The 20,328-nt window shown below is 43.5% G+C and overlaps 1 protein-coding gene across 1 annotated transcript in view; it reads right to left on the bottom strand.

Moving 5' to 3' along the window:
- Positions 1 to 2,346: 2,346 nt before the first annotated feature.
- otud7a (OTU deubiquitinase 7A) overlaps positions 2,347 to 20,328 on the bottom strand; it is a 31,033-nt gene continuing 13,051 nt past the window's right edge. Inside the window, exons 4-13 of the mRNA XM_058074999.2 lie at positions 18,123 to 18,308; positions 17,148 to 17,366; positions 16,035 to 16,136; positions 15,659 to 15,786; positions 15,355 to 15,467; positions 13,730 to 13,857; positions 13,505 to 13,654; positions 5,916 to 6,030; positions 4,655 to 4,739; positions 2,347 to 4,284 (exon numbers count right to left, since the gene is read on the bottom strand). Coding sequence (XP_057930982.2) covers positions 2,737 to 4,284; positions 4,655 to 4,739; positions 5,916 to 6,030; positions 13,505 to 13,654; positions 13,730 to 13,857; positions 15,355 to 15,467; positions 15,659 to 15,786; positions 16,035 to 16,136; positions 17,148 to 17,366; positions 18,123 to 18,308 — 2,774 coding nt within the window. The 3' untranslated portion in view covers positions 2,347 to 2,736. The remainder of the gene's footprint in view (positions 4,285 to 4,654; positions 4,740 to 5,915; positions 6,031 to 13,504; positions 13,655 to 13,729; positions 13,858 to 15,354; positions 15,468 to 15,658; positions 15,787 to 16,034; positions 16,137 to 17,147; positions 17,367 to 18,122; positions 18,309 to 20,328) is intronic.

The following is a 20,328-nucleotide window of genomic DNA, read 5'->3' on the forward strand; positions in this document are numbered from 1 at the left end:
AGATTGTCCCTCCCAGATCTCCCTGTAACCGTGCACACAGATCCAGGAGAACTTTGGCATTCAGTAATCTTTATCCGTTAAGACCAAAAGCGCCAATATTGGTGGGCGATGTTCAGTTTTCATTTCCGTGGTATTGACTTTTCTTTTCTTTGGTGGATTGCCGCTCGGAGAGAAAATGGAGTGTAAAAAGTGAAATAATAGGTGCTGTTATGTATAGCTGCACAGACACACTGTGTTCTTGTTCCTAATATGGTAAAGCGAGGACCACATGTATATATTAGTGGAATATGGTGCAGATAGAATTTGTTATTGACCGTGTGGAGCATCGTTTTTAATGATATGATCACCTGAATTTAGACCACTTATTTTCTAAAAAGAACATACATCACGCGTGAAACATCCAGAGATTGAGACGCCTTCTTTCAGGAGATAGTGGCAAACCTGATGTCTTCCACCAATCATTTTTCAGGTTATCATCGTAGTCGTCTGACTGCCATGCACATATGGGTGAGTATTGTTCTTCAAATGCCGTATTAAAGCTTTTTAACTGATTTTGTGGCAGTAGTTAGCAGTTTCATGTTAGCAGTTAGGTTCCACACGGCAGACGTGCTTGTTTTTTTTCTGAAGGAAAGTCATGCATGTTTCATTGTTTTACTGTTTTCTTAAATGCAATTGTGTGCAAATTTGAAACAAACCTTCTGAATCTGAAAAGTGTGACGACCACACTGTTCAAAAATGTAGCAATGTTACATTTTCTCATTTGTAAAATCAACTCAACTGTGATTAAGTCTGATTAAGCATGACTTGAACTTTAACTTGATACCTCATTCACTCATCTACTCCAAATATTAAATAAGTTAGAGCAGGGATGGGCAAACTACGGCCCGGGGGCCACATGTGGCCCACCAAGCGTTTTGAATATTTTAACTTTTAACATACAAACTGGCAACATAACTTGCAAGTCGGATGTCTTATTTAGAAAAAAAAAAAAAAAAAGAACTGTAAAATTAAATGACATAGTTTGATGTGGTCGGATGTTTAAAGTGCTCCTGAAAAAAAGGGAACAGCTGAGAACAAACAGCTGATAGTATAACACTTTTATAGATAAAATTAGACAAATAATTCAAGAAAATTTCTAAGCATAAAATAATGTGTGTGTGTGTGTGTTAAATATATGTTCTGGCCCTCTGGACAAGTTTGTTAACTGTGCCAAAATATTTGCCCACCCCTGAGTTACAGCATATTTTATCCCGTAAAATGTGCCTTCGGTCGCTATTGCTTTAACATTGAGACAAAACGGAACAAGACACTAGAGTCACTGCATTGTTAGTGAGTTAGAAAAGTCACAACCCACAGTTGAAAAACAGAAGACAGAGACACATGATGTTTGTAACAATAAACTATTATTTTTGTCATATATACATCTGTACCTAATGTGCAAATCAATAATTTAAAGTTGTGTAAAAGTCTTAAAGGAATACAAAATCATATCTTACAGTCCTAACATGGTGGGCATCCAGGAAGGGGGCTCGGGCAGGAAACAAAGAGGAGAAGGAGCGACACCGCAGTGTGGACAGGAGGAGACACAAGCGAACCTCAGTGGACATCCTTGGCCAGGACACACTTTTGTTAAGGACAGCATGGTACATTGTTATCAGCAAACAGCATCACCAGAACAAACGGCAACACAAACACGTCTTCTTTACAGTCGTCATGTTCAAATGAGCAGAAAGCACTTGGAGGCCCACTGATTGGTTAAAGCACTGATGATCACAAAAGGCTTGAGGTGCTCTGATAGCAGCAGGTGCTTCTTGAAAACATGTGGACGAAAGGACGGACACTGTCAGACCGGACAGGAACGTTTAGTGAAAGCATGACTGCGAGGCGCGTGGGAGACAGACGGGTAGGCGGGCCTACAGGGGCGGACACGTAGAAATCACACTCGGGACAAATACGCATCGGCTCTTGCTCTTACTACCCACAATTCTTCTCAGCTAAGACATTGACCAATTAGGATTATTTAACAGGCAACTGAGAGGGACACACCACAAACACTGCATATTTGAGAAGAGCTCCATTGTTCAGTGTTTGGCACAGGAAAATCTTGGAGGAAAAAAAAAAAGACACTTTTGAGAGTCTAATCGTGACTCCATCGCGGAACAGAGATACACTCAACAAATGTCACATGGCAACCTAATCCGACATTGACCTATATTGCGTATACATTAGAATTCCTGTGGTGGAAATTAGCTCCCACTGTGACAATCGTTGACAATTTACAGGACACGGTTAACCTACAGTATCTATATATTATTGGTGCATAGACAAAATTGGGAGAGAGTGGAGCAGGGAATCACCAATTTATTGCTTTCGAGGCGAATAATGCTCTCCACTTCCACTTTCCTTTGATTGCAAAAACAACTGGAAATTTGAAGACGAAGCGAGCAGAGGTATTGCATTCGAACTGATTAGCTTCAAATGCTCGGTGATACTGAAATCTTTTCTACAATGAAAAAGAAAAGCTTTCCATTGCGACATCACAAAGAGAGATGACTTTTACTCTAAAACAAGTAAAAGACTAAATTTAAAAAAAAAAAAGAAAAAGCACAATAATATGTGGCCAAAGCTGCTCACCGTGTTTGCTTCCCTCATCTTGCCTAACAAGGAACACAAGAGCATTCTGTAACAGAACAAGTCAAAGGTCTGCCATGGCGGTGTTGTGGATGGTGATGATGGCTATGCGGGCCTCTGCACTTTGCCCTCCCTCTCCCTGCGTTTCACCTCCTCCCTGTAGCAGTAGGAGCAATAGTTGTCCGTTTCGGGTCTCCCGTAGAAGGAGCAGTTGTCCCTCTTGCAGCGGCGCTGCTGAAAGCAGTACAAAGGGCTTCCAGAGCTCCGCCCTTTGGTTTTGTCTTGGTTGAGCCATGTGTGAGACGAGTTGTCCTCGTCGGCGAACTCCAGGCAGTCTTGAATGTCTCCCGCGTTGAAGCCGTTCGTGTACGTGTGGGACTTGTGTTCTGCGGGCATGTTGTAAGAGAGGGTTTCCAGGGTGTTGGCGGTGCGCACGCCCGACAAGCGAGCGGGGCTGTAGCTTTGCGACGACAGCGTGCGGTTCTGCTGCGGGTAAGTGGCACACGTTTTGAGGGTGCCCACCACGGGTTTGTAGGGGTCTTGGAAGATGGAGGGCTGCATGTTGACATCTTGGAGGTGGATCACGCTGTGCCTCTGGATGGGTGGGGTATGGCTGTAGTGGGCGGACACAGGGACGGGCCCAGGTCTCTTAGCACCAAAACTGGGAGATGAGTAAGGCGCGGGGGCGGGGTGGGGGACGTGGTGGGAGGATATCGGTGGGGTGAGTGGAGGAACTGGGAAAGAGACGTGAGGGGCTGCAGGCGTGGGACTGTTCCTGCCTTGCATCTTGAGCCCCACGGGGGGCTGCGGGGTGTAGGTGTGGTGGGTCAGGACAGGAGAGCAGCTCTCTGGGGGTGAGCTGTCCGATCGCTCCCTCTGGAAGACACTCTCGTGCTCGGGCTTCTTGGCGGCAACCTCGCTGGGAGCGGGGGGCTTCTTCTCCGCCTCCTTTCTCTTCTGTTCCTGCTCCTGGCTGAAGCGTTCCTGGGCATTGGTCAGGTAGTAGCTAATCATCTCCTCGTGGAATTGGTGTCGGTGGCTGGTGAGAAGGAGGCCCGCGAAGATGAACTTGCGCTCGCCCTGCATGGCGGCTCGCAGGATGTTGAGGCTGAGCTTGACGTCCGTGCTGTACTTCCAGTTTTCAAGACTCTTGTCCCCCGAGATCCTGCCTGTACTGTCCGTTCTGTCCGTGGGGGAGGAGCTAGCGGGTTTATCTCTATCTGTAGGCGAGGGACTTGTGGCCTTCTCCGAGGAGGTGGAGCTAGCCGACTGGCCCGACTCGTCCTTGCTCCCTTTGGTTGTCTTTGAGTCCTTCTTCTTTGTCTTTTCCGTTCCGTTCTCCCCGCTTCGACCTGAGCCAGAGTTGGATTTGTTCATTTTGCCGTGCACGAGACCCCCCAGTCCCCCCATGTTCTTCTTTAGTTTGATTCCCAGTGTTTTGCTAAAGCTACCTAGCTTGTTGGCTACAGAATCGGCCCTGTTCTTGTCTTTGTCTTTGCGCTGCTTGTCTTTGTCCTTGTCCTTGCAGGTTTTGCCAGTGTTGACGTTGGAGTTGCTGCCAACAGACTCGCGATCAGAGTCCATGGACTCGGCCAGGGACTGGACGTCTTCGCCTGCAGACGCGGTCGGAGACTCAGGCTGAGCCAGGGGAGCCTACAAGATAAAACATGAAGCAGGAATGCTTCAGTTACATTTACATAATAAAGGGGGGGGGGCACAAAATATTAAATGTGATGTTACTTATTCCTCCACCTTCTGTCATTGTTTGCATGTTATCCTCATTAAAATATGAAAACCTATAAATGTTTGGGTGGTTTTAGTTAGAGCAGACACTGTTTTTTCATCTGTGTGATTTTGACAAAGATCAGATCACATTTGATGGTGATTTTATGCAGAAATGTGAGAAATTCCAAAAGGTTCAGATACTTTTTCATACCACTGTAATTTACAATTCATTACATCTTCTCTGAAGCTAAGTTAGCCTCGACAGAGAAGGCCCAGATTTCCCAAAAAATAAACATACCCTTGTTTCAGATGGAATTCGGATCCACGTTACATTCATGTAGTTGTGCAAGAGGTTGAGTTTGGCCTCCAGAGACAAGATAAGACTGCAGAAGAAGATGGACAGGTCAAGCGCTAGTAGTCATGTACCAATAATACACACACTGGAACCTTTCAAAAACATTCTATTCACAAATTGACCAAACATTTCTGAATAATCATGTATGACATCACATAAGGCTTCAGCAGAACAACTGTCAACTCTTCTTAGCTTGACGGAAGTCAATGGAGAGACAAGCAAGCTAAGAATAAACGTGCTCCTGTCCTTTTCGTCACTCTGCACTCCCATAACATTACCGTGAATCTGAACCCGCTCGGTTACATTCTTTCAGTGCAATAGTAATTTATTGATAATTCGTAGTGTAAACAACCAGCAGTTACAGCGACACTACCCATGTGAGCTCCCCACACCATGACACAGCAGTCCAGGCATGGTGTGGGGGAGCTACTGCTGTGGCTACAGACCATAATATCTGACACCCAATGTGAAACTAACTTCAACACGGGACATCGCGGACATGTCTGCATGCTGGTGTTGCATTTTCTTCTTGCAGATGGAGGAAGTCGATTGGCAACCAGATTTGAGGCGCATTACCGCACCCAGTATGTCAGTGTGTAGCCATTTGTTACGAACCAGATTGGCTCAATCACCTGGCGGAAGCCGATATCATCTAATCTTCAAAATACAACGGATCAGCAGCCGATCTCGATCCTGAACATCGGATTGACACACCCCTATTTCTTCTTATTATTTTATAGATGATTCACACAGAAAATGGTTGGAAGTCAACCAGCATCCTTGAAGTGTAAAACAGGAGTAGTTCTTTAGTTCTTCCCCCACATCACATTTAAGTCGTGTTTTCTGCATGCATGGTTCCCATTGTGTTCGCTATGGAGGATAACTGTAACCCCCTGCCTGTCAGGAATGTGAAACAGAAAACCTTATATAAACGCCTTCCTAAACTAATAGCGGGTGTTGCTGCTCCAGTGAGGCCGTCCCTGGGAAACCCTCAGGATGACTGACGACCCTCAAAATGTGTTCTCTCTGTGGTCATGCTTTGAAGTGACCGGAGCCAGAGCTCATAATCTGACTTAAATCCCACCCCCAAACGGCACTGAAAACTTGGCAAGGAGTTTGACTTTTTCAATGCAGTGAATTTCTTTGGAAATCAGCACCTTTTTGTGTTCTTGGCTCGTGAGATGCTACTGCACGTGAAACTTACTTGGCTAGCTTGGTATTATCGTTGTCGTCCCTGCCCCACTCCCAGTCCCTGCCAGGGTCCACAGCAAAATGGAGGGCCAGCAGCTTGTGCTCCGAGTCGGTCAGAGGGATAACAGCTAGAAGAGAGGACATTGTCAGAAGATTTAGAGAAGACATTTAGATTTAGAACAGAAACTACAGAACAATGTCGGCCCTTGTTCATTGGATGAAACGTTCAGAATTTATCCCAACATTTTAACAGAAAACAAGAATCCAGAAATCTGATTCAGTGCCCTGAGAATAAAATGACATGAATGAATGAGAATTTTCACAGGCATATTCCAGAGCGACTGCACAGTAGATGAGTGGTTAGCGTGTAGGCCACACAGCTAAAAAACCCGAGTTCAATTCCACCCTCGGCTATCTCTGTGTGGAGTTTGCATGTTCTTCCCGTACATGCATTTCCACTTTTGTGGCAATTCCGCATTGTTCATAAATATGAATGTGAGTGTGAATGGTTGTTTGTATATACGTGCCCTGTGATTGGCTGGCGACCAGTCCAGGGTGTACCCCACCTCGTGCCCGAAGACAGCTGTAATAGGCTCCAGCACCCCCGCGACCCTCGTGAGGATACGCGGTAGAAAATGAATATTCCAGATTCCAGACAAAACAAGGTCGGTTTTGGTTTTCGAATTACGTACACCATCTCCATTATTGTATGGCCAACTAGTCCGTTGGATGGCATATCATTCAACGCCCAAACAAAATGGATGTTTTAGAGTTGGGACACTATAGACAGATTCCAGGCTGGGAATCTTTAAATCATCTTTATTATGTGTGTGTGGTTGATTTATTTATTTGTTATTCTCCCTCAAGAAGTCCTTGGTCAAGCGGCCATTGTGAAGTGCAGCGTTGTCCTGTTGAAACACCCAGCTGTTCCCACACAGACGAGAGCCCTCAGACATGGGTGACAACATCTGCACGTACTAAACATACACCGTTTGACAACCCTGCACCACCTGAAATGTGGTGAAGCTCCACACTATGCATTAATACAGGTCACAAGTGATGCCACAGCCAAAGAACCAAAATGGGTGTGACCATAACATAATGTAATGCTGACTTAATATCTAAACTGAGTATTATTAAGACATTAGACATTTTTTTAATGCGGCTCTTGTACTGGATCTAGTGAGATTGTGCATATGTCACCTTAATTAAATAGCATCGTGGGAAATCCGAGCAGTTGGAGAGGAAAAGCATACCTCCTAATGAGACTGAGGAAGTGAGTGGTTTTCTGACAGATGGGGGAGGGTGTACAAGTTGGTTTCATAATTGAGCACATTCAGACATAGCAGCGTGTGATAAGAGGCCAGATGATTTCATTCATCGTACACTGATAGGATCATATCCTCACAGGCAGGAAGAAGTGCTAATCACTGGACACAGAACACAAAACACCCACACCCTTGCTTCCTGTGTTGGGAGCCTCCCACTGCACGTGCACAGTGTGTTTGCGTGCATGCACTTGAGACTCCTTCTTGTTCATGTGACATATCTCCTTGGACTAGTGAGCGTGGGGAGGTTTCGGGGGTGGGGGGCAAGCTATCCACATGACAGCAGAGAGACGCAAGCTGCACAAGTTGAGAGGCTTCACACAGATGGACGATGCAGTCTCCTCCCCCTTTGCTCACTTCCTCTAACAGCCAATTGGCCGCTTCTCTCTGCAGGCTCCACATCGACACAGCAACTGCCCCCGTTGTCCCTGAAGACAGTGCGGGTCAAAGCGTTCGCAATGGCATCCTTTTTAAGTGAGCGTGTGTATGTGACAAGCGTCACAACAGTGGTGGGACAGACACCGTGATGACGCCTCTACGGCCTGGTGCAGGGTCACAGCCTCCACAAATGCATTAGCACATTTAACATGATCACTAAATTGGATCTGACAGCACTGGCCGCGTCCCTTCAAGCTGAGTAAATATATCACATGCAGTACAGCTGCCTATTAGAAATCTGGCCACAGATGTCAAGGTTGGTTTGCACCATACTTGCATGTGACACCAGCTAGCTAAAAATGGCATGTCTAATGCTTATGGCTCAAGTGTGATGAGAGACAATGTTCACAGAAATGCACAGTATGAACAGTCACAAATCTACAGGAAAATGAGCCAGCTTGCTCTCATGTTGGGGTCATGCTGCAGGCAGGGGAGGTCTGTCAGGTGGCGTCCTGGCTCCCGCAGCACAAACGCAGCTGTCCTAATTTCTCGCCTTTCTAAAGTGCTGCGTGTGCTATTGCTGCCACTTGGACTGTGGCCAAATTCCCAGATTGCCAACGGAGCTCCGGGGGACTAAAGTGTGCTGTAATGTATTTACTAGCCCTGCCGGCAGGTCCTTGAATGACCGATTCCCACAACGCATACAAGGATGACATCATAGTCCTTGGTGCACGTAACGGCCTTCTTCACCTTGCTCCCTTTGCACCCTTGCTTCATGTAGTCAGCAGAGGAGACCAAACGTGGATGTCAACTACAAGTAAACATCTGTTGGAAAGCCTGAATTGACGATCGGAGAACCTTCGATGCTCCAAAAATATCACAAAATAGAATTACCAAGATTGTAGCAAATACAGTATTTGTATTTGGATCAAATTGGTACGCAGCTATAATGAACTGAAATGTCCAGAGACTTGACCAGAGAAGCTTGCCAACAAAGGTAGGTATCTTAAAGGTGAGTGGTGCTACTTTACTTCAGCTTTATTAGATGGTTGTGAACTCCTAGTGGTATGTGGGGAATCTTAAAATGTTCAAACGTAGTCTGTATTGTCCGTTTGAATTTGGGAACAGATCAATTCAACATTATTTTCTTTTTTACATAAATTAAGGGGACTTTCCACAGTAGAACTGCTTGGAAGTCAACCAGTGTTACAGAACTTTGGAGGTTCCACTGAATGTATGTGTGTGTGTTTGTGTGGCTTTTGGTAATGCACACTCAGCATTTCAAGTGTCGTACCCCATGGTTTGTCTTGTCTGTTTTAGTCACAGCAGAGGACAAAGTGCACCAATTATAAGTTTTGATTCTGCAGCACCACTGTGACAATGTTTCCTCTGTTCAAGAACAATTTGTACTGTCTGGAAAACTTAAATTCCTGACTTTGGTCAGTGCACAGCTGCACATTTAAAGGGCCTAGTTCACCAGGAGAGTAAACAGCAGTCGCACGTTTTAAATCTGACCCAAACCTCTGGCTGCAGATTTTTAACAATGGAACCCTGGTAGTTTATTTCCACCCGTATCCCATTTGCAGCAGCACATGAAACCACAACAAGTAACGTTTTAATTCTGATTGCCATGTTGATTCAATTAAGCGGACAGCGTGGTGAGGAGAACACTTATGGGGCTTTAATAGATAGAGCAATGAAACCTACCCAGAGCTGGGTGCTTACATGGCTGTTATGTAGGTGGTCTTTATGTGTAAAAGACAGCCTTTACTTCATTCAAATAGGAGATGGAGGGATTCATGCGGGCCTGCCAAAGAAAACCTCTAATGGTTTTGAGAGCAGGGCTGGAAATAGAGTTTTCCAGTGCACCAGTTGCTCTCAGTTTGACCACAGTCGCACAGGCGGGCTAATGAAAAGGTACAGCAAGCAGCGCCTGCAGGATAGAGTTAAGAATTTGACTCCACATCGTATCAATAATGGGAACAATAAATGATAAATGATCAATGGGATGAATGTCCTGAGCATCTGTTTTGATGCCAGTCTTGTATTGATCAGAATAATGCTGACCTGAGCTGTAATGCTCCGAGACTGAATCGGCAGCACCTCTGCTGGAGACAGACAAGTAGGGCATTCCGTGTTGCCTTAACAATTATCAATTTCACTCAATCAACAGAAATCTCGCCGTTTAATATTCAAATACATACTGTAGATGTTGGTCTTCGTCACACAGCAGGTAAAGAAGCGTGTGTGATAACCTCACATGGACTTTTATAATGAAGGATACACATGAAGGCCCCTCCCTTCCTTCGAGCAGCCATGCAAGCAGCCCGAAAAGCCTCCAGTAGCAGGATGTGCCTGTGCAATTTAGAATCAAGTTACTGGGAGGGACCCTGCTTTAATCCTCCACACAGAGGGCCTGAAGAAAAGAGTTAGTATTCCAAAGCAGCCTGTGGCACCTGTACACACGCATGACCACCAACAGTGTGTGCATGAGGTTGTGGGGGGATGGGGCTGAGCGCAGGGCTACACCTGAGACATCCACACACAGTGGTCTGCCTGTCACAAGAGAGCCTTGGTTTGTTGGGGGCCCAAAGCAACCCAAGGACCCTGCCCATATGTGGTGATGTGTTACAGTTTGCTACTCTGCTCTGCCCTAATTGGCAGCGGGGGCTTTTCTGTGTGACCTTTTCCTCGGTTGACCACTTGGAAAATTGCAATATTTGACTATTTCTCATAAACATTTGAAGGCACTTCTCACAAAACCGACTAAACACAAGAATGTCCTTGCCATGTAATGTGATTCCTCACATGACTTCAGTTAAAAGTGTTTCCATAACATCCTGGAGAGACACTGCAGTTGAAATGTTCCCAGTACAGAACTTGATGTACCAGAGAGGAATAGTGCAGGCGTGCACAAAGTAGTGATGATGTTACAGCAGCTTCTGTGGACCTATGCACCATCTAGTGGACAAAACATGGAAACCCACACTGAAATCAAAATGTGGGTGCTGAGTGGGTAATGACTGTGAAGGGTTTTTGATTTGAAGTGCTGCTGGCAGTAAACGGTACTGCTGCAGGGTAAGGAACAGCAGCTTTGTAATCATGTCTGCCTGCTAGTCTGCAGCGGCCATACTCTGACTTAATAACAAGGTTGCTGTTTGTATACTGAGAATAGGCCGGCAATGAAGAAGTGGTTAGCGCGAGCGTCTGTATGCGAGAAAGAGATGACGGAGAAGTGGTTCTGGCAGGGTGCCCACTTAAATGACATGCGAGTTCCACCCACTGAGTCAGATACACAAAAGTGGCGTGACTACTCAGGCTGGTTGTCAAGGAGATCTACTCTGTTTGTCAATTAAAGGAACGCCATGTGAGGATTATTCTGACCTCAAGAATAAGCAAAGCATCCAGACAAGGAACATTGGCACCTTAACAGGCAAAACAAGAAAGAAACTCTGCACCACATACAAGACAGCACTAAAGTCACACTTTCTTTAGAAACAAACAGCAAATACTGTGTACACAGTGGTACCTCGGTTTTCATGAATTAACTCTAATAGTTCTAACAAAAACCCAACTGTACAAAAACAGTGTGGTAACAATCAGTCAATTTCATTCATTCATTCATTAATTTTCTATCGCTTATCCTCACAAGGGTCGTGGGTGCTGGAGCCTATCCCAGCTATCTTCGGGTAAGAGGCTGGGTACACCCTGGACTGGTCGCCAGCCAATCACAGGGCACATATAGACAAACAACCATTCACACTCACATTCATACCTATGGACAATTTGGAGTCGCCAATTAACCTAGCATGTTTTTGGAATGTGGGAGGAAACCGGAGTCCCCGGAGAAAACCCACGTATGCATGGGGAGAACATGCAAACTCCACAGTCAATTCCAGACATCCAAAAATCTTACCAAAAGGTAAGAATAGAAAGAATAATTATAGTTTGACATGCAGAAAATAATGAAAAATAATTATAAATGAGGATTGTTCATGTGGACTTCCTTCTTGGCGAGATGAAAATCAGTAGTGTTTCTCACCTTCTTTATCAAATTTCTGGCACTCACAACTTTCTATGGCACCATGGAGGGTTATCTCGCAAATACACTTAATAAAAAATGCATGGACAGTGTCAGCAACACCTACGATTCTTTGTTTGGGCACGCGTCTTTGTGGAACAATAGAGTACTGGGCTAATGTTATGTGCAATGTTGTACAAAAAACCGAGACAGTGCGTGAAGCAAAACTGGGGCGTATGAAAACCAAAGTTTGACTGTAGTTAAATTTCCATGTTCTGAACTCCTGTTTAGATGTTGCGAAGCTCTGCATAGATGAAATCATGTTACTGTTCTTCAAGTCACAAACGAGCCGAGACCGAATCAACAGCCTCAACACATTTATTTAATTCATAACATTACTTTGTAATTGCAGCCAATTACTTTCATTATATCCTGTTGTGAACTTTGGTAGTGTAACTTTCTTGTTTGTTAGCATTAACATTACTTTGCAAAATCTATTGCAGTTTAGAGTTCCTACTTGCAGAGTGGTAGTACACTGATTTACATGGACTTCTCTAAGATTTAATAGTCTGACATCAGGACTGTCGCACATTCACCACAGCTTACTGGGACTAAAAATTAAACTGGTTGTAAATAGTAGCAATGGGTACATTATAGCAATTTAATTTATCATATATTATGTATTGTGTACAACTAAGACAGAAACAACATCAAATTAGGCCACCCGCATAGCAGTAGAATATGGATGGATGGAATAAAATCCATAAAAAAAGTTTGAAACCAATCCATCTACTTTCTATGCCGCTTATCCTCATTAGGGTCACGGGGTATGCTGGAGCCTCCAGCTAACTTCGGACGAGAGGCGCCGTACACAAAAGTACATTTTTTACATTTTGAAGGTTATTATTATTAACACTTTGACAACGCTTTACTCTAAAATGTCAGTGAAAAAAATATATATATATTTTTGCATGTTAAGAAATGTCTGAGAGCCAGATGCAGTCATCAAGAGAGGCCATAGGTTTCCTTTTATGACTCTGTGATGGCCTCTGCCCTCTTCTATGTTGTAGTCTGCTGGGGGAGCAGCATCACAGCAGCTGACAGGAAGAGGCTGGACAAACTAATAAAGAAGACCAACTCTGTCCTGGGATGTCCTCTAGAACAGGTGGAGGAGGTGGGCAAGAGGAGGACGACAGCCAAGCTGTCCTCCATGATGAATAAAGACTCCCACTGCCTCCAACACACACTAAGGAGCTCCATTAGTGACAGGATGATACATCCAAAGTGTGTGCAGGTCTTTCCTTCCTGCAGCTGTCAGACTATAACACAAACTGCTCAAAAAATCCTGAACAAAAAAGCAAGAAACCAAGCAAATATCTAAGCGCGGTCATCAGAAATATTTTTGTGGGGGTTATGTTCATCTGGAACTCATGAGATTGACTCTGACAAGCTCCAAGTGGGATGTCTTTCTTCTGGAATGCGATTACCGGAATGCAGGGCCTGCCAAGCAGTGAAATGCATTCAATGGTTCGAGATGGAGAGACTACACAATGACTATAAGTGTAAGATCAATACATTTCTACAGAATCAATTAAAAATCAACACATAGATTTATGATTCCTAGTATTAGTATTAAATAAGAAGTGACCCTGCTGTCCACTTTCTGGCTACTCCCAGGTTCCCGCTGCCAACTGGCATCTTTTAATAATGGATCACACATAGCTCCACTGCCATTTCATACATTATTCACCTCCAGCAGGACAGGCAGACCACTTGCAATCTCCAAACTAAATCAGAAGCTAAGATTTTCATCACATTACAATTAAGGAGAAACAGACATTATAGATCTCACCAAAAATCTGCAATGATGCTTACCTTGCTCTCGTTGCTGGTCCCTCTGTTCCATGGACACCAAGGCAGAGAAGTGCGCCTGATCGTAAGCCAACACCAGTGGGGAGCAGTGACAGCGGCTTGGAGGCACCTCCAGAGGCAAGTAGAGGCCACCAAACGGAATGGGAGCAAACGCTACAAGTCAGGGCAACAACTTTAGAGTCCAACATTTTTCAGTTGTTGGAAACCTCAAGACAAGGTGCAGGCTACCTTCTCCTCCTGAATCTCTGAGCATTGTGTCGGCCACCACGACAATCGGCCTGCGGAGCACGTGGGCCAGCACAAACACATGGAACTCCTCCAGACTCTCATAGACCGGATCCTCTGAGTTATCCACCCTGCAGACAAAAACACACACAGGATTTCATGAGAATTTCCTGAGTTGGCACTGACTTTTTACAAGCAAACTAGCGGCAAAAAATACAAAATACACCAGCTAATTGCATGATTTCACCACTTAGATCTATTTCATCCGGCGCCTGCAAACAGACAGGACAACAATAAGTCCATATGTTCAGGCTCCACGTGCCTTTGAATGAAAGTGAGCGAAAGGAAGCTCAGAGGCAGAGCGCTCAGGCTTATGACCACCAGGGAACAAGGAAATGTGCAACAATTAAGTTGTTGGGCACACAAACAGCCTACGCAGCCAAATTAACTCTAATGAAGAGCCTCTTAATATGCGAATCCCACTCAACCCATATAGGGACTCTTCTCGCAGTAGGGCCATCAACCATTCCAAACCTGATTACTGTGTTAGAGCCAAGCTCAACGACAGGTTAAAATCACCGCACTAATGGAGTAAATGATGCAGTTTCAAAATGGGAGGTTGTTGATGCCTGAAATGTAACTAAAATTACACTTGAACACACGTGAGTGTGCTTACTCTGTGTTCAACACATCACACCTGCTTTGTGAGAACGGAAACAAGAAACAGTAATGATGGTTGCTGCGCGTGTAGGAGGAGGAAACCAGTTGGTTTCCGATCTGGTTAAATAAGCTTGCTTACATTCTTGTTTATGCAACAGGCAAGTCACATGTAAGTAGGAAGGGTAATGCTGGTAAGGCTGAGATGGTAAGCACCTTAATCCTCCACTAGATGGCAGAGTATAACGTCTACTGATGGTGTTTTTTTTCACATCCACATCAATTTTTAAAGGTTTCAAGCTTTGGTGAAATGCAGAACTACTATGAAACTGTAATATTTTACACATTAAAAGAGATGGTTTCAATGGGAAAAGTGGGAAAATCAATTTTTACAACTTTTCCAAACACTTTTCAGTCATGAAAATAGAAATACAACCGGTGTTTTATTTCAAATGCACTGTAGTGATATATGAAAGCAAACATTCTAAAAATAAACGATACAACTATCAACTATTTGTCCCAAATAACAAATGATGCTTGACCAACATCTTAAAGAAGTGAAAGAAGTTTGGGGTGGCTCTCACACTGGACGTCTGAGCCGGACTTCGTTATATGGGCATGCCCAGGTACAATCTGTACAAGCTGAGTGTGACCAAACACAGCGGAGTGGGCGCGCCCGGAGGTAGGCCGTGGGTGGCATATATTACAACAGAACGTTTTGGAAATCCAAGGAAATAGAGTTGTAATGGGTGCAGGGAATAGGCCTCTGTTAGGAATAAGGAACGGATGTGTACACATGCAATGGACTATTATACTACATATGCACTACATTTTTTCCACCAAATAACAAATAATGCTTGATCAACATCATAAAAACCCTGCTACCATCCAGTTCTGCTGTGGACCAAATTCAGAAGTAGCATTGTTTTAAGGCATCACTGTGGGAGAAACACACATGCGAGACACCTTACCCTCCATTTGTGTTGCCGTTTTTGCTGAGATGTGTGCGAGGCTCGCTGGAGGCCAACTTAAGCAACTCGTTCCACTCCCGCTCCCACTCCTCCTCGGTGTACACCAGGCCTGACTGCACAAGCAACATAACTGTGGTGAACACATGCTCGCCTACACACTATTCCTTTTATCATTTAGTGTCACTATTTCCAACCAAGTGCTTTGCTCAACCTGCAGCTACTGATGAAAAAGCCTCACACTAAAGTAGTGCTACTAATACTAGAAGGTTCTAAGATTTTCAGCGATGTGGACACTCCTGCCAACCTCCTTGTTCTGTTGGGTTTGCTGCCACCTCCACCTCCGCTTAAGAGCATCTCTCTCAGCCCCACTCTTCATCATGGTGTACAAGGACTTCCTCAACATCAGGTCTCTGTCATGGAATCCCCACATTCCTGATGGAGATACATACATGCTATTATTACAATATGTAGTCATTTGATGCCAATATGCATAAACCACTGCATTTAGAAGGCCCAGATGAAACACAAGTGTGTCCCCAGGAATTAAACTATCAAACCATAAACTTCAAAAGACTGCGATCACCTTTTAATACATCTAACATCCACGGCAATGTTGTCAGCTAATGCCACAACACAGTTCTTCCATTTTAATTCATGCCAAACGTACTGTGCATGCTCACCTAAAGAAGCAGCATGGAGGAGGCAGTTTCCGTCCCCAGTGGTAGCCAAAGGAAGCAGTTTCTTACAGCTGGTGCACATGGTGGACCACCAGTTTAGACGACCTACACAAACATATACAGTATGCAATATAAGACATGTAAAAACAGCACAGAAAACATCCAGAAAAAGGTTGGATGACCTACTATGGAACAATTGTTGTACTGTATGTATAGGTGTAATTTACTCCTACTGAAGCCAATGTGCTGAAACAGACGGACTTCATGACTTTAATATACTTAAATGTGACGGCATTAGTATACGTCAAGTTTGCACAATCTCTGCACACAACGGATTCTGTGTGCTTGCTGTGTTGGGTTAAGTGTAGAGGTGAAATCAATGTGCTGCAGGTAAAAAACAGCTTCAAAATGAGTTCAAGGACAAGACATTCATCCTAGTATGTAAATGATCTTTTATATCCTGTAATAAAACCCCCAATTGTTCCGTCTCACTTTGTTTAATGATGTTAAATAATTCCTTGCTATGCTAAATATTCTTCAAATGGGCTCACAGCCCCTCCAGCCTGTGTTCCTCAGGGTGAGATGGGAATTTTGACAGCTCTGAGCTTTAAGTGAAATGACTGCATCATTTATTTAACAACAGTGTACAGATGAGCCTAGCAGTCATTAACCTTTCTAGGACATGAGTATATTGTTGTTGGTTTTTAGGGGGGGGGCATTTTACCATTTGCCAACATCTCAATTGTTCCTTCTTGACTGATTGGTTTGCTGAAATTAATTTAATACATTTTGTTAGTGTGGAGGTCAATATACAATATCAACAACAATCCCCGTTTGATCCTCTGTAGTCAGTTGTGGGGTTAAAATAACAAGAACTGGAGGCGATGGTGTCACAAACTTTAGAGTCTGTAGGGAGATGAGAAACTTTACTTGCTAGTTTCCCGACAAGTTCAAAGCTTAAGCCGGAAGAGGAATCCTCGGGGATCCCAAAAGCTTTACCCAGATGTCTCAGTATTACTCTCAAACAGAGCTGTCACCCTTTGGCCCATCTGCATACAGACTTTGTGGCGTGTACACCAATCTGTCCAAACAAGTGTAAACAGTAACAGCACTGACCAGCTTGCTCCAGGGCCATCATGGTGGACTGCTCTATCAGGTCTCTCTCTATGAAGGTCCTGAAGTCCTCGCTGTACACGCTGAGGTCTGGCAGCTGGAATGTGTAGATGGGCATCTCAAGAGGGAAGTGCTCATTGGTACACTCGTTGGCCACCTGTAGCCTCGCCAGGGAGACAATAGCGGAGCTGGCGTGGGAGATCCCCCGGGACAGACGCTTCTCTAAAAAGGAAAATGGAGACAGACGTGAATGGATGAAGAGGAAACATATTGTGGTTGTTCCGTTCCACCGTATTCTCTTGTGAATTTATGCAATATTAGGCAGTATATCACGTTCGAACTGAACTATTTTCCACCATCACAGTGCCTACAGTGCAAGCTATGCAAACCCCTGCTTTATAAATAAATAAATAAATACACTCCCAAATAAAGGCACTACGGTGGACATGCTGATGATATTTTCACATCTTTTCAGCATAGTTTAGAGTGTAACAGTTTAAATTAATTATGAATAGCATTTCCTCAAATAGAGACTGTTGATATATACTGTATTTACTTTACGTATTAACTGCAGAGAAGACTAAGCCTCCATTTGTGACAAAACATTTACTAGAGAGGGGTCCTTTCTTTGTACAAATATAATAATAATGTATTATAGTATAGTGTCAAGTATAATAGTGATGCTTGCTAAAATAAGAGTTATTTATGTCTAAAATGTGTAAAAGTAGTTACATTATTACATTGAAAATGCAGAGAAATGTGGTAAAATGGACAGGCAGACTCAAATGAACTAATTTGAAGGTGTGTACATAAAACATTGTGGAGCAAGCCAGAAGGATGAAGATCTTCTCATAACATGACAGCCACTGGAATATCGTTTGGGTACCACTTCTTCTGAGAGGTTGTTTTGAAGTGCTGCTGTTTTGGTTAACAATCATATGAAATATGAAACAAAATGAGTGCAATATGTTTGTCTACCTTGTGCATTGTCATCCTGCTTCTGCACACACGGCCTATCGATCTTGCTGACATGAGTTGGCGTGTCACGCGCCTCCGGCTGTTTGTAGTAGCGGCCCTCGTTGAACACCTGCGGCAGGTTGGCAGTGTGGACCTGCCTGAGCTCTTCATAATCATTTAGAGCAGCACTGAGGTCCCAGTTTTTACCTGTGGGCCATACAATAATAATGAACAAACATTCTACCCATTGCAAAGAAATTATGATGACGATGTAAAACTGATTTTTCAGCAATGTAGTGTATTTGAGGTTCCCAAATTTGATTTTCACCAATTCGAATGTTCCCACAGATGTGTGACAACATGGAAATTATTGAACATAGCTTACTAAACACTGCTACCTTGGAGATACATAAAATGTAATGTATTAAGTGCATGTTGTGATGATTTCTTATTTTGTTTGCCGTCAACTTATTTTTTCACTCATCAATGTTTGCTTCAGCATTTGTTTTTGAGCTGTTTGCTGCAGATGGAATGTTTCAATAGCTAGTAAATATGACTAATTGATACTGGTAAGATGTTTTATAAACACAGAAAAAGTATTTTTTTTCATATTTTTGGTATTCTAACACTTTATGTCCATGTACACTATGTACCCTGTGTATACTAATGCTCTTATATCACATATTGGCTTACATCGGCTTTTTTCAGCCCCTAATATGAGCCACAAAAATACAATATTGACAGTTGATCAAGAAAATGTACTCAAACTGCCCATCCTAACAAAAATGTAAACTAGTCCAGTTTTATTTGTACTATTGTTCCACTATACTTTAATAAACAAAAAATAAACAATACATGTAGTAGTTCATATAGAGAGCAAATAAATATGGTGTTTTTGTGAGGAACATGCTTCATCTTCAACAAGCAGAGTGAAAGATTGAGGTTGGGTAGGGTCAGACTCGTGAAGATGCTGCAGTGAGACAGATCCATTAACAGAGTGACAGCAATATCCTGATGCGTGGGAGGAACTTGAGAGTGCACACACTCTTGTTAAGACTCACTTGTGTGTGAACAAGTGTTTATGAAACTCAAAACATTAAAATCAAAATCAAGCTTTCCTCAAATAACAAGAAAATGCAGCTATCATCGACTTGAGCTTGGCTTTGGATTTAGTGTAATCACTCTCACAGAGTTCTTTGTGGAAGGAAGCAGGCAGCTGATTTCGGAGAGAAAGCTGTAACGCCCAGTCTGCTCGAACACATGTAGTGAAGCATAGTGCTGCATTTAGCCGCTAAATAGGTAGATAGAGTTTTTACCCTCAGAAAACGCAGCTTCAAGGAGAGTGATAGTGTGTCGAATAAAGGATACTGATATATCCGATAATACCTGCTTCTATAATTCTTGCAGTGGAAGATATTCAGAGAGTGTGCTATAGGCTTGTAACCTGACCATGTGTGTTGGCCTGTTAATGGACTCCTATGAGGGGAAGTTGGGCTACTTCCATTAGATGACCAGACGTGATAGTGCAGTAGCAGCAGTACCAAAAATCCACTGAACCCCTACCGGAGGTATAACAAGTCGTACTTGGTATCAAAATGTTCGTTAGAACCTCTACTTTTCAGAACTGGTGTTGTACTTTGAAAAAGTTGTGTATAACATAGTCAATTAACCCCTTTATTGCCGAAACACGCAAAAAAACGACACTTCCTCATACCTTCAATTTATTCAACCCAGGCACTATAAAACTTTGTTTGATGCCACTACAATGCTATTTCTTTATTAACAGAGGTCTGTGGATATCATCTGGACATCAGTGGTGGTGTAAAAATCCCAAGGGGGGTAGTCTGGGGCCCCAAAATGGGGATTTTAGCCCCTTTTTCTACTTTTTCTTCAGGAAAACACCCCTTGTGAGCCCAATTTCAACTCAGATAAGGAGTGTTTGGTATCAAAATGTTCGTTGGAACCTCTTCTTTTCAGAACTGGTGTTGTACTTTGAGAAAAATTTGTGTAACATGGTCAATTAACCCCTTTATTTCAGAAACACATTAAAAACGAAACTTCCGTACACCTTCAATTTCTTCGACCCAGTCACTATAAAACTTTGTTTGATACCACTACAAGACTATTTCTTTATTAGTAGAGGTCTGTGGATATCATCTGGACATCAGTGGTGGTGTAAAAATCCCAAGGGGGGTAGTCTGGGGCCCCAAAATTGGGATTTTAGCCC

This window comes from Doryrhamphus excisus, linkage group LG1, assembly GCF_037039965.1.
Source record: "Doryrhamphus excisus strain RoL-2023G ecotype Guam linkage group LG1, RoL_Dexc_Guam_v1.1, whole genome shotgun sequence".
NCBI lineage: Eukaryota > Metazoa > Chordata > Actinopteri > Syngnathiformes > Syngnathidae > Doryrhamphus > Doryrhamphus excisus.